Below are 15,370 nucleotides of genomic sequence, written 5' to 3'. Positions count from 1 at the left end.
AGCACCTCTACCCCGGAAGAACCCCGTCAGAGCCACAGCAACCGGAGGATCACCTGCAGGGACCCTTGGGGCGTGTGACACAAGCTTCATTCATTTCAAAAACAATTTAGAAACTCCCATAGTCTAAATTAATATTGACAGAAAGTTCACAAAGATAATGTATTTTAACTTTTAATGTAAGCTGCCCTGAGCCTGCCTTGAGATACAAATTGAATTAATTAATTAATTAATAAGTTTTGCAGTATCCTAGTCAGGACCAGCCTTCTTTGGCTGCACAGCTGGAAAAATTCTCTTTGGCTGCGGTCACACACACTAAATAATCCACTTTCAATCCATTTTCAAACTGGATTTCTACTGTGTGAACTGGCAAAATCCAGTTGGAAAATGCCTTAAAAGCCAATTGAAAGTGGATTATTTATTTAACAGATTTCTACGGGAATAGTGTTTTCCTAGTTATATAACCTCCATTTCCTTTAGCAAAAAGTCACTCCAACTCAAGAAAGGTAGTAGCTTGTTTTTTAAAATCACCTCAGAGGTGTAAATATCTTAGACACACTTTCCAAATCATATCTTTTTTTAAAAAATGAGGTACAATTGAGTATTAGGTTTTTAATATTGATACCTACACCTTCTGAGAAGAAGCTGACAGTTTTTCTTAGATGGCTTACTATTTTGCCATTAATAGATAGTTTCCTTGGGTGGGGTATGGGGGGAACAGCTCGTTTTCTTGGGCTGTTTTAAGGGAAAATTTGTAACTGCACAGAGGTATGTGATTGCAATTTGTGCTCACAGCATGTACTGCCACAACACACCTGCACATTTGTGTACACCCATGCTTTGTTGCTTAGAATCACATTTAGAGTTGGAGTGGGAGAAAATCCTCAGAAAGTGGATTATGACAGCACCAATACAGAGAAGAGTGTTATAGTCAAGCTTCACAGAAGAGGTTTAACAAACTCCAACAATGCTTTTTTAGAGGAAGAAACAAGGAAAACCTAAGAACAAGATTTTTTTTTTAAAAGCCTGGGCACAAATTTTCATGCAGTTTTGCCCCGGTAAGGTCTCTGTTTAAATGTCACACTGGTTGTTTTCTGGCATCTTAAGAATAACATTGACAACTTCACATGATGTGTCAGAAAAGGGCTCCTTTTTTTCTTAATATTTGAAAACATTGGTAGATGGTCTGTGGAGCACAGTAGTGGTGTCTGTGGAAAGTATCTTCTGAAGAAAGAAAAAATGGGTGTGCTTGATCGGGGCCTGGGGTTCTAGAGAAACCTGGACTATCTATATACTATTAGCTACATGCAGCCTCTACCTATGGACGGTTAAATCTGCAATTTGGGACCACACAGAGTAAAGAGATTTTTCTACAAACTTGGGGGGCTCCCCATGGTTGCAGAACAATCTGAAATCTTTTAAATAATACATTGCAGGGAGATTTAAGTCCCCCCCCAAATAAAGATGGGCTGTCTGTGCACAGTCAGACAACCCAATTACCTACCTCCTCCACGATGGTGATTATGGCCAGGATCTAATGCCGGCCTGGCAACAGCAGCAGCAAGCTACTCCAGATCCGGCAGCATCGCTGATGGGGAAGGGAGAAAAAGCTGGTCCCAGAGGCGAGAACAGTGGCACCAGTGAGGGGGAAGCTGCAGTGGGCCCAGCAGTGGCAGTAGCAGCTGCAGTAATGGTGGGGAGAAGAAGCCACACTGGCCCAGTAGCAGGGGCTACATGCTGTGATGGAGAGGGGGAGAAGCTGTGGCGGGGCAGAGCTAGGAGCTGCACTGGGGCCACTGGAGATGTTGGTGATGGGGAGGGGATGCCTTGGCAGCCATAGAGATGACAGTGGGCCCGGTAGTTGTGGCTGGAAGGTGCTCAGGGCTGGAAGGTTAGCAGTAGTGGGTGAGAAGGGAGCCACAGCAGCCACAGCAGTGGCAGTGGGGGGGGAGAGAAGCTGTATCAGGCTAAAGCCAGGAGTTGGGCTGTGCCTGCCTGAGTTGTAGCTCATGGGGGGGGGGAGCAAAAGGTGCGGAGGCCCCAAGGATAAAGCACCGATGGGGGTTAATTAGGACAGGAAGAGGGATTGCCCCACAAGGTTCCCACTTGTCTATATACGATTAGCAGTATGTGCCTGCCATCTGCAGATACCTAAATCTGCAGATCAGGGCAGCACAGATACTAAACGGATTTTTCAGCAATCTTGGAGGGATCCCCAGGTTTGCAGAAAAATCTGAAATGTTAAAAAAAATGCATGGGGGTGTTAAATCCCCCGAAAAGTAAGTGCACAGAGAATGCTCTTACCAGTTCAATTGGTGGCCGCAGAGGCAACCACTCTGGGCTTGGCCACTGCGGCACATGCTGAGACCAACTCCTTGAGTGGTACTGGTGGTGCTGGATGCTGGGAGCAGCTGCCAGGAGAGGCTCCAGACCCAGCTGCCACAATGGAGCACTCCTGGAGCCACTCCAAGCCTGGCTGCCATGGCAGAGCATCTGAGAGTCACCTTGGGCCCAGCTGCTGCAGCAGAGTACTCTGAGGGTGCGGACAGACGGCGTGCTGGGAGCGGTTTAAATTGCTCCGGCCCCAATGCGGGTTTTTTTAACCTGGAGAATCGTGATCACACTCATCTCCTTGCTCCGGATCGCTGCGCAGCCACATCGTTCCCCGCTGTCCGCAGACGGGAGCGTGCGTCGGTGTTGTTTTTCTCTCTCTCTCAGTTTGGGCATGCGCACAGGCAGCCATCTGTAGAACTAAAATTTTCACACATGCTCAGAACAGCGATTTCCACTTCAACCCGACTGCTGTAACACTTCCCTTTAAACTTTAAAGGAACACTTCCCTTTAAACATTTACCCCAAAAATGGCCTCCGTGAGATCCCAAACTCGTCTAAATGCTAAAACTAGGCACCGTTTAAAGATTGTTTTTAATCACGCGGTGGTCGAGCTCCACCTATGCGCACACCGCCAATGCTTAAAAAAATGGTGGGTGAAAAGCGGAAGCCTCGAGCAGCTTTCGAGCGGGGAGGGGGTTTAAACCGGAAGTGGCTCGACACCGAAGGAGCGATCACACAGGGGGGAAATGTGGCTGGAAACGGAAAATCAGGAAAACACCACTTGGGGATCTGGTAACAAAATACTCCAGTTTAAAGGGGATTTGAGCCAGAAAGTGATGGCTGGGGATGGGAGGCAGATGTTGACTGTGTGATCGCGCGTATAAAATCCGTTTCTGAACTGGCACGACACCAGATCAAATGGCGCATCTGAATGCACCCTGAGAGTGGTTCTGGGCCTGGCTGCAACGGTGGAAGCCACTGGGAGCTGCTTCAGGCTCAGACTGGCTCCCAGGCACTGTTGCTGTCACTGCTGGCTAAAGGTAGCCGGTGGGGCCTGGAACCACTATGGGGACATGGGATTTTCCCCCGTGAGTCTCCGACCCCCTGAGCCTTAATGGAAATTGTCAGAGATGGGGGGAGGAATCCTCCCCACAAATATTATGGGTCCCCAGTTGTATAACATAATGGAAATTTTGCGTGACGTGAATTTTTAAATGACATTAGATGTTCTTTTGGAACACTTTTCCTTGGAATTGCACATAGGGTTCCCAAATCCCCCCGGGGGGCAGATTTCCCCCCACTTTCAAGGCCCGACTTCCGCCCTGCGTGGAATCGGGCCCGGGGAAAACCCCACACTTCCGGGTGACGCGCGCACGAGTTACATGCCGGCCGGGAGCCCCCCGCTCCCAGCCAAAATTCATTTGGCAACCCTAATTGCACACCATGTATATGGCTGTGGGTCAAGTAGTGGAGCTCGTTAAATTTCAGCAGAGAAATTGTTTGCTTCTGGCTTTTTCCTGTACAACAAAATATTACTCAATTAGCTATTACCAAATCCATCATCAAGGAACACAGTGCATGAATGAGAACATCACCAAGTGGCCTTTGTTATAAGCTGTGGATAGGCTTTGAGCTGGTTCAGATGGAGGGTAACACTCAAGCAAATAGGATACAGATAAGTGCTGCTCATTCCCGAAAAAGATGCTTGTAGCGCAGAAGACTGTATGGTATGAATCACTCTCTGTTCAACTGGTATATGCAGATGAGAACCTGTTTCCATGAAGATGAGTTACAGTTTCATAAATCAGCTCCATTAGTGTAGGATAGTTGTATGTTGGGTCAGTTCTCACTGTAATGTCATTCATGATCAGCAGACTTGCAGGGATCCTGATAGTGAAGTCTGAACTCTGCACAAACTTAGATATCTCAAGCAAGTGAAACAGTCTCCCCAAAAGCCATCTTTGTATTTAGAACTATGGAAACACCATGAGAATTGAGATTGGAAAAATGAAGCATTTATATAATCAGCTGTAGCACCTAAATTATTTTACTTATTTATTATCATTTTTAGAATTCAGAAGAAAAGTATTGGAGAAGCTCTTTCCTGCCTCTCGTCCTGACATGGCCAATTCAAGCACAGAAGGCAGAAGTGTGTTACAAAGCCCAGTTTCAGATCAAGTCGGGTCTACCGAAGCATCAGAAGGATATCCATGTTTACAAGGTAATAACGCCCGCTGACTGAGGGAGCCTTTGACTTGAATAGCAAAACTTGCTGGATTAATATTCTTGACAAGGCTATTGCATGAAGAAAACAAGAAGTAGTGCTTTATATTCAAATGTATTCTTATAGAAAATGATAAACAAGATATACCTGGACAATGACATAGATTTTCAGAACACTTGAAATGAAAGGGCAAGCAAATATAGAAAGTAATTCAAACAAAGAAAAAGCATTTTGCCTTCAACATTCAACTATCATCTGCTTAATTGCAAAACAAACAAAACATTGCTGAGGAATGCAGCACTTAAAAAAACCCACAACCTGTCAGTTATCAATGTTCCCTCTAAGCTGTGGAGTCTTGTGAGCAAAAATTCTACTTTGTGAGCTACCAACCTTAAAGTTGTGAACAAACAATTCGGCTACCGCATACATTAGTTTGCTCTGGAGCCATCCTTCCTGAGCTAAGACAAAAAATGTGTGAGCTGGAGGCTAAAAAACTGTGAGCTGGCTCACATCAGCTCAGCTTAGAGGGAACACTGGTTACAATATGCAGTATACAATTTTTGGTGTACAAATTGATAGACACCTAGGAATTTCATGACAATTATTTCTTTTTTTACAGTTTATCTGAGGAACATGGGCAGGCACAGGTTGATAAGTCGTTCCCCCTTTTAATCTAGTCCAGCCATGCTTTAGTTAACAAAGTAACTTCTAAGAAGAAAGTAGCCTGCTTTTCTAGTCCCATCAACTGCCTAATGTATTTTTGAGGTGTCTCCTGGTGTTTCCAGAAAGGATACTATGTCTGATGTTGTAATCCTGGGGACATCACATATCCCCAGTACTGTGTGTGCATGTGTGTGTGTGTATAGTACCATCAAATCACAGCTAACTTATGGCGACCCCTCATGGGGTTTGTGAGGCAAGAGATGTTCAGAGGTGTTTTGCCATTGCCTGCCTCTGTTTAATGACCTGGGACTTCTTGGTGGTGTTCCGTCTAAGTGCTAACCAAGGCCAAGCATGTTTTGCTTCTGAGATATGATGAGATCAGGCTAGCTTGGACCATCCTGGTTAGGGCTCAAATCATTCTACAGCATTTTAAAATATAATTTTCCTTCCTACTTCCCCAAATTTGACCCTGGACTTCTTGGTGGTCTCCCATCTATGTACTAACCAAGACTGATACTGCTTAGCTTCCGAGTAGGGATGGGCATGAACCGGCTGATGAACCAAGTTCGTCATAAATTTTGGCCAGTTCGGAGTTTGCGAACCAAGGTTTGTGAACTGATGAACCACAACAAACTTCTCCAAAGATTGGGGGGCTCCCTGGCATAGCCCCTTTAAATGGACTGCACCAGCAGGTTTGGGAAAAATCTCTTGAAAGCTGTAAAATACATTTATTTGTTTGTTTATTAATTAATTTATTTGATTTCTAAACCATCCTCCCCTTTAACCAGTGTCAGGACAGTTTACAACATTCTAATACAATTCTAAAATGTTATAATTAAATTTACATAATAAAAATTATAAATAGTTATAAATTAAGTCAATTAATCAAGATAAAAACCATTTAAAATAGTGCAATCTGAGCTATAGATGACATCAGGGGTCATTTCCTGCAGGAGCGCACAGGAGCGGAGCTCCGGCAGTAAAGAGCCCAGGGGGGTGGGCACATGCAACAAGCCCCACCCCCTGCTCCCAGCAGCCCTCAGTCAGAGCAAGAAGCAGTCAGGCAAGCTGCAGAGCACCCCCCCCCCAGCCCCCTGGTCCAAAACAGTCCAGTGGCACCTTTAAGACCAGGTTTTATTCAGGTACAAGCTCTCCCTCCTCTGTGAGGGACAGATCTGCACATGCCCCTCCCTCCAATAGCTAGCAATTCAAAACAGTCCAGTAGAGCCTGAGTGGTGGGTGTTACCTTCTGACACACTTCCGGTGATGTCAGGGTGTGTGGCATATGCAAATAAGTTATGCTAATGAGTTATGCTAATGAGCTCATGCACCTCTTTTTCTACAAAATGACCCCTGGATGGCATTAAATGGTATATATTTCTTCTCTCCATGGGGGGGGGGGCAGATAATGGGGCCAGATATGCTGGTAACCGTTGCTGTCCTCAACCCTAAGCCTGCATGCCCTGCGGAACTGTTTTAGTTCCCGCAAGGTCCGGATGTCACCAAGCAGAGAATTCCACCAGCAACAAGAACTGTGAAACTAATATCAAAATAGTTAAAATACCATCCATATATTATTTTCTTATCTATCTAAGTAATCCAATTACAAATTATGTAGACTGTTCACTTATATCTAAGTAGTCAATTTACAAATTGTATAGGCAAGTGACTATTGTAACAATATAGACTTAAATAGAGGATAGTAACTCTGGAGTAGTGAGCAAACCCTGATTAGTTTTTTCTGCAAATGAATGCTACTCCTCCAAAACAGTGACTCTAAAGTAAACACTTTCAGAAATACGATTCCATATATATATCACTGCAAATTAGTCCACCAATATATTTGCAGCTTTTCCTAGTTTCTTTTCCTCTTTACCCAGCATGTGAGCCAGCCTAATATCTCCACGTTTCGCTTCAAAGCTTTCTCAAGGTTTGAAGAAAGATTGCTTCAAAAGCGGATATTCTGAAAAGAGAAGAGACACTTGCTAATATATGCTATCATCAAGGCACCAATTGAACCAGAAAAAAGGTTTTTACCTATCAGTTGAGTATCAGGACCTAATCCTCTGTGCTGGATCGTGCTGAAAAGCTGCGTCACAGCTCACCATTCTGAAAATATTTTTAAAGGTTCATAGGTGCGTTTGCTGGTAGCTTTCAAATTCTTCTTAAAGAAACAGTCAATTTCAGGCAGTAGTTCATCTATATAGTATACTCCAAATAATGAAAACAATGTATCTTATACATTTTCACAAGAAACATGAGTAGTCTAAAGACTGATTCAGTCCTGTAGGATATAGTGATTTCAATTTGAAAATCCATTTAGCCTCTATTTGCAATAAATGTTTTTGTACATCCACAGAGTTATATTCATTACCTATGTATCTGTAAATTACAAAATATCTTAAAGATTCCACATCATATTTTTCCAATATGAAATGATTTGTCAAAGGAGCCTCCTGATAACCTGAACGTATTCATGAGACATATTCAAGAATCCTTGTTTTAACTGGTCTCATACTACAGCCAACATAGGTTTTCTTACATGGACATAACATTAGATACACAAATATACGGCTGTTGCAATTATTAAAAGTGTTTAATCTAATTTTGACTGCACTTGTCTGATCTGTATATTGTTTTGAAGTGAGTGCATAATTGCAAGCCTGACATTTTTTTTGAAATATAAATTTTATTAAGAATATTGAACAAGGATTAACATCTTCAATATGAAAGTCTCTATACATGGTGAGATACTAGTTTCAAAAAGACTATTTCCCTATTAAAATCACCAAGACAAAATATATTACAGGAACAATATTTCCTAAAGCAAATAAAGAAAATGGTTACAATGAGCTTATATTAGCATATCATGTAAACTTGCTCACTTTGAGCTTTTGAACCTTTATAAAAAGTATGTCAATATCAATTATAAAGCAAGAGTTTGTATTTAACATTTCGAATTGTTTCACAGTCAAATTTGTCGATATTGATTTTGTCGAGTATGGGGTACCAGATATGAAGTGGACTCATAAATTCACATTCTGTTTGGTTTTCCGTGTAAAAAATATTAAAATTTTCTAACATGAAAAGATCCCATACTTTATGTAGCCAATGTTGTAAGTTAGGAGGATTAATATCCTTCCATTGCTTAGCAATTACAATTTTTGCTGCGGTGAAAAGAATATTAATCAATTTTCTGTGTGATGTTGAAGAAGAGTTGTTTGGCCATAGGTTTAATAGTACTAAGGTGGGATCTAATGGTATGTCACTTCCAGAATTGCAAGCCTGACAACCCCCACATTTAAATTGTCCTATTGGAGTCTCTGTTGGTTTCCTTACATTCAAATCAGCCCTTATTAAAAAATCAGAGATGTTTTTAGTTCTCTTAAAGCCTATCATTGGTGGCAACTCACAACCAGGAATATGTTTAACTGTCTGCCAATACTTTTCTATTGCTTTCTTTATGGCCATGGCTTTATTTGGGTACTCAAAGGAACAGGTAAGATGATTGTCTTTATTAATATGTTTAAGGGTAAAGTAAAGGTTTCCCTTGCTCAAAAGCTAGTTGAATCCGACTCTAGGGGGCAGTGCTCATTTCCGTTTCCAGGTCGAAGAGCCAGCATTGTCCAAAGACTTCTCTGTGGTCATGTGGCCAGCATGACTAAATGCCGAGACACATGGAATGCTGTTACCTTCCCACCAAAGTGGTACCTATTTATCTACTTGCAATTTCTTGCTTTCAAACTGCTAGCAGGAACTGGGGGGAGAGATGGTAGCTCACTCCCTCACGCGGCACTCAGGTCTCAAACTGTCGAGCTACTGACCTTCCGATCTGCAACTCAGTGTCTTAACCTCTGAGCCACCGCAGTCCCTTAATATATTTAGTCTGAAATAAATCCTTCCTACCTATGGAGTATGCTCTAATGTTTGCTCTAACCAAGGTATTCTTAGGATAGCCATGTTGTAAAAATTGTTTAGTAAGTTCCCTGCTTGTATTTCTATAATCCATTGGGGAAGCTATTCCTCTTAATCTGAATATACTGGCTATATGGAAGTCTTTTCCTAAAGTATGGTGGGTGGAATGATTTATAATGCAAGTAGGTATTTTTGTTCACTAATTTCTTATAATTTCTCACTGCCAAATGATTGTACTTATTTCTCAAAATAATGGTATCTAAATAAGTAATGGAATCTTTATCACTTTTACAAGAAAATTTAATTGTGGGATGGATAGTATTTATCCAAATAAAAAAGTCTTGTAATTTCTTTTCCTCCCTGCATACAATAAACACATCAACTTTTTGTATGTCAGAATTTCATTATAGAAGGGATTTTGGTTAGGATTACAGATTATTTCCTATTGTAGTCTGGCCATAAATAAGCAATACTTGGAGCAAAAGAGCTCCCCTTTGATATTCCATGGGTCTGTAAGTAAAACTGTTCTTTAAACCTAATTCCCCCCCTAGAATAATAGCCACTAAATCCAGTAAGAAATAAGTGGGAGGGTCTAGGTCAAACTAGGAATCCAAATATAGTTGAGCTGTCAATCTAGCTTCTTCCAAAGGGATATTTGTGTACAAAGAAATAACATTTCAATTTTAGAAATAAGATCAATGGTATCACATATATAACTAGGGATCTCACTCAAAAAAGTTTTCAAAAATAATCAAGTTGTGACAGGGGCTCCAGTAAAGATTCTGTGCCTGAGACTATTGGCTGACCAAGTGGAGGAAAACCCTCTTTATGTATCTTAGGGAGAGTATAGACAATAGGTATTCTAGGGTGGGAGTGGAACAAAAAAATATATCCTTATTATAGTCCCCTCCCATCTGACCACCAGATATACACCAGAGATAAAATGTATAATTTTAACTACTCTTATATGAGGGTAGAGAAATGGGATCCTATCTATGGTAATCAGATCCACATTTATCACCATTCAAAAGATCAAATCCAGTCTGTGAGACCCGGTTCAATCTGGGGGAGTCCCAGCGTTGCCATTGAAGACACCAGGTCCATCGCCAGACAGAAGGCGGCTGCATCAGCATGAATGTTGAAATCCCCAAGAACCACCAGCCTTGGAAACTCCAGAGCCCAGCCTGCGACTGCCTCCAGCAGGCCTGGCAGGCTGTCTGCTAGTGTGCTAGGTGATCGGTACACCAGCCAAACAGCCAAACTCTCCTTGGCTTCCTACACCACTCCTACACAATCAATACCAGAAATCTTGGGCATGCGGAGTACCCTGGGGGGAAAAAAAGACTTTCAGATGAGTATCACCACCCCATTTATCCAAGACTAATGGAGGACTGAAAAGGGGAGGGCAAATTCTCTCAAGGCGACTGTTTCACCCTCTCTAACTCAGGTCTCCGTCATGTATTCCAGGGCCACTTGTTTTGCAAAGTAGTTTTGCATTTCCACGGTCTTGCTGTTGATGGGCCTGGCATTGCGCAACATCAGTGTTGAAGAAGGGTTTGTATTCCTTACATCTCCACCAACTTGCCTTGCGATGGGACGAAGACTGAGCATACAGTCCCTTCCCTTACAGTAACCTCTCCCACTGCCATACTTCCTCTTCCCCCAATTACTGGGATCCTTGATCCAAAGTTGGTATTACAGATGTTGTTACAGTCCATTCCCATATCTCAGTCCCTACCTTTACCCACATATCGCAATTAACAGTCACCAATTCAAAAAATTCAATTAAATTAGGTCCACTAGGCAGAATAGAAAACAACTAAACTCCTGAAATAGCTCCCTCCCACCCAGACCTCCTATCGTACTCCCTCCTATACTACCACTGCGTAAGACAAACCCAGTCTTCAGCTAACTAAAGCATAATGGGTGGGAATAAGTAATTCCCAAGTACTCTACCTAGCTAAACCTAACCTCTTAAAAATAGCAGGGCAAGAACAATAAAAGGTTTATTCAGATATTGTTAACCAGTAGCTTGATTAAATGTTCCTAATCAGCAACTCCAAAGATTCCTGCTGCCACCAGGAATTAAAAATTCCAAATCTCTCTCTTTTGGTAGAATGACCTAGGGTCTTGGCACTTCAGAGGACTATGTGGCCCTGAGGAAGGACTATTCTGATTTCTGGGATAAATTTAAACAAAAATGATTTATTTAATAAAGAACAAAATAGATTTCTGGTTATTTTGAACTGTTGCTGATGAAAGGAACTTGTAAATATAACTGGCAAACTTGGTGTCACAAACAGTTTCTCAGACTCCCAAAACTCCACTCTGACAGGCGTAGACACTCAGTCTAATCTCTCTCTCTTTCATCTGTATAGCCACACAGGCTGAACTCTTTGTCCTATTCACACAGAATACACTCAAAACTCATATTCACACAGACTAAATGGTTTGTCTTATTCACACAGAATAGACTCAAAAACTCCCATAGTCACACAGACTATGCTTTCCCTTCAAACTTCACATACAGAATCACTCTCTTAGACACCCCTCCTCCCACACTCTCAGTCATCAGCCAATCACATCACACTTGTCTCCCTCTATCACTCTTCTTACATTACTGCAGTGAAACTAAACATTTAAAGAAACACACACACCAAAACATGAAATCATTACAGTCCTATCATTCAGAATTACTAGAAAACAGAAATCTAAGGATGGCATTTTTTCCCTATTAGGTGGTATATTTATTACTGGTACTAGTAACTAGATATTGCATTAAGTTCTGATTTAACTTGTAATTTTGGATTCCATCTGGGTAGTCATCCCTAACTTCCTTTACTTGTTTTGAGATGATGTCAGAAGTACCTTTTCACTATTTCAGCAATACCATTGCCTTAGTACTAGATAATGCTTCCACATTTCATTGCTAGAATGCTGTTTTGTACAAAAGTAATTGCTACTGAGGAATTACACAACTTTAAGATTTACAGTGAAGAAATTGGAATTGTTATATATTCCTTGACTCCATCATCAACCAAAAGGGAGACAAAAGGAGTCTGAGACTGGGAAGGGCAGTCATGAAGGAACTAGAACAGGTTCTTGAGGGTAAGGGTGTGTTACTGGCAACGAAGACCAAGATAATTCATACTACAGTATTCCCCATTACTATGTATGGGTGTGAAAGTTGGACAGGGAAGAAAGGCAACAGAAAAAAGTTAATTCATTTGAAATGTGGTGTTGTAGGAGGCTTTTACGGATACTGTGGACTTCCAAAAAGACAAATAAGTGGATTCTAGATCAAATCAAGTCTGAACTTTCCCTAGAAGCTAAAATGACTGGACTGAAGCTATTGTACTTTGGTCACATTATGAGAAGACAAGAGTAACTGAAAAAGACAATAATGCTAGGAAAAGTTGAAAGCAGCAGGAAAAGAGGAAGGCCCAACATGATATGGATTGACTCAATAAAGGAAGCAATAACCCTCAGTTTGCAAGATCCACCTGAGCAAAGCTATTAATGATAGGACATTAGTTTGTAGGGTCGTCATAAGTCGAAAGCAGCTTGATGGCACTTAACACACACACACACACACTTAGAACTGTTCAAAACTTGCTCTGAATCTAAGGATTGAGTATCAGTGACACATTGGCAAGGAAGGCAAATACTGCCTATACATATTCATAAGAGAAACTTTGGCAGTGCAATAATGGAATAAACAACTTTGCAGACTGATTAAACAATTCCTTTTAGCAGTTAATTACTGTGGAAAGGGAGAGCAGTAGACTGTAATTATTACATTGCAGAGCAGAATATGACATTTTAAATGCCTTCCCATCACAAATTTGTATTCTGTTGGTTGATTCTGTTAACATGATATAACTTTCAATACGATGGTTATGAGTAATGTTCCGAGGCCATGGTTCCTTCATTTGAATCAATGGACTATTGTTAACTTTTAATATCTGGTAGGCCTTTTAGCCTTTCCCAAATGTCAGCAAGCAGTCTTCTCTGGAGATTCCGAATGATAACAGCTGTTCATCCCTTTCTTCATTTGGTTTCCAAAATGGATAGAACAGATTTTGCCACATTTTAAGAGCCCCAGTATTAGTCAGATAAAATAATGATTGTGTTTCACATTCTGAAGGTTCAAAAACATTGCAGAAGCTATCAAGTAAATCATGCTGAAGAGAGGTACTTGGCTTTTGATTGATTGTCCTGTAAAGCAGTTCAGATAACAGCATGTAACCCTTGCTTAATTGGATCAGAAGATCTGAGAAACAGTCTGTAAATGTAAACATTAGGTATGGGCACAAATCACAAAATGAACTGAATTTTTACTCAAACCAGGCTAGTTCATGGTTTGTTTTGACCCAATTCATTTGGTCATGCTGTTCCCGAACCAACAATGAACCACCATTTTTTCCATGGTGGTTCGTTAGAGCAGTTCGTTGGCCAGACAGCCTAGTACTGATTCAGTTCCTAGGCAGTGTTGGTGGTGGACTTGTGGAGAGTCCTAGAAACACCCATAGTAGTTGCCCATAGCTTGATTGGTAATTCTGGCAGCCAACCATGAAGCTCCCACTCTGCTCTGTGGGAGCAGATTGTACCACACCATGACTTAGCTGTTTTCACTTTGCAGCAGGAAGAGAGAGGAGAGGAGTTAGTTGTTGAGGGAGTGAGAGTTAGGAGAAGAAGAATTTCTTGCTGCTGGCTGATTCAAGGGAAGGCTTTGAGGGACTCCCCCCACACACACACACACATAGTGGGACAATTTTTAAACACCTTTCACAGCTGGGAAGGTGTTCCTTGCTGTGGTTTCAGGGACCTGAGCCACACACTTACTAGCCTCTCTCTGCCCATGCCAGGTGGGGGTCAAGCTCTTTTTTTCTTTAAAAATCTAATCTGTGTCAAACTTGGAGGGTGGGTGGAGAAGAGCCTGCTGAAGACTCCCTGTGAGTTTGGTGTCATGAGGGGCTCCCACCTCCCACCTCCCAAACTCATGAACCACATGAACCACGAACTCATTCGGCAAATGGAAAAAGTTCATGGTTTCTGTAACCCAATAAACCACCATGAACTGCCATTTTCCCGGTTCATGCCCATCCCTAGTAAGCATATCTTACATCCAAGTGTAGCCAAACGTTTCTTGTGTGGTTCGATGAGACTGCGGGCTATGCTGTGGAGGGCCACTCAGGACAGACAGGCCACAGCAGAGAACTCAGACAAAACATGATCCACTGGAGAAGGAAATGGCAACCCACTCCAGTATCTTTGCCAAGAAAACCCCATGGACAGTAACAAAAGGCTAAAAGATATGACACCAAAAGATGAGCCCCTCAGGTTGGAAAGTGTCCAATATGCTACTGGGGAAGAGCAGAGGGCAGCTGCAAGTAACCCCAGAAAGAGTGAAGCGGCTGGGCCAAAGCCAAAAGGACGCTCAGCTGTGGATGTGTCTGATGGTGAAAGGAAAGTCCAATGCTGCAAAGAACAGTACTGCATAGGAACCTGGAATGTAAGATCTATGGATTAAGGTAATTTGGATGCGGTCAAAAATGAGATGGCAAGACTGAACATCAACATCTTGGGAGTCAGTGAACTAAAGTGGACGGGAATGGGCGAATTTAACTCAGAAGACAATTGTACCTACTACTGTGGCCAAGAATCCAATAGAAAAAAATGGTGTGGCCTTTATAGTCAACAAGAGAGTGAGAAAGGCAGTAATGGGATACAATACCAAAAATGACAGAATGATCTCTGTCCAAATCCAAGGCAAATCGTTCAACATCACAGGAATCCCAGTCTATGCCTCAACCTCTGACGCAGAAGAGGCTTAAGTGGACAAGTTCTATGAAGACGTAAAACAACTCCTAGAACGAACACCAAAAAAGAGATGTCCTTATCAGGGGTCATTTCCTGTGGGAGCGCACAGGAGTGGAGCTCCGGCAGTAAGGAGCTCAGGGGGCGGGCAGATGCAACAAGCCCCCCCCCTGCTCCCAAGCAGCCCTCAGTCAGAGCAAGAAGCAGCCAGGTAAGTTGCAGAGCCCCCCCCCGGCCCGCCTTCAGGTACAATCTCTCCCTCCTCTGTGTGGGCAGATCTGCGCATTCTCCCCCCCCCCGTCCAGTGGAGCCTGAGCGGTGGGTGTTGCCTTCTGACACACTTCCGGTGATGTCAGGGGGTGTGGCATATGCAAATAAGTTATGCTAATGAGCTCCTGCACCTCTTTTTCTATGAAA

The 15,370-nt window shown here is 42.3% G+C and overlaps 1 protein-coding gene across 1 annotated transcript in view; it reads left to right on the top strand.

Annotated features, from left to right (window-relative positions):
- Positions 1-4,406: 4,406 nt before the first annotated feature.
- ERICH1 (glutamate rich 1) overlaps positions 4,407-15,370 on the top strand; it is a 126,800-nt gene continuing 115,836 nt past the window's right edge. Inside the window, exon 1 of the mRNA XM_015408304.1 lies at positions 4,407-4,552. Within this exon, the coding sequence (XP_015263790.1) occupies positions 4,453-4,552 (100 nt within the window). The 5' untranslated portion in view covers positions 4,407-4,452. The remainder of the gene's footprint in view (positions 4,553-15,370) is intronic.

This window comes from Gekko japonicus, unplaced genomic scaffold (genome assembly GCF_001447785.1).
Source record: "Gekko japonicus isolate JY-2015 unplaced genomic scaffold, Gekko_japonicus_V1.1 scaffold417, whole genome shotgun sequence".
NCBI classification, from domain to species: domain Eukaryota; kingdom Metazoa; phylum Chordata; class Lepidosauria; order Squamata; family Gekkonidae; genus Gekko; species Gekko japonicus.
This window is presented reverse-complemented; position numbering and strand designations above follow the sequence as displayed.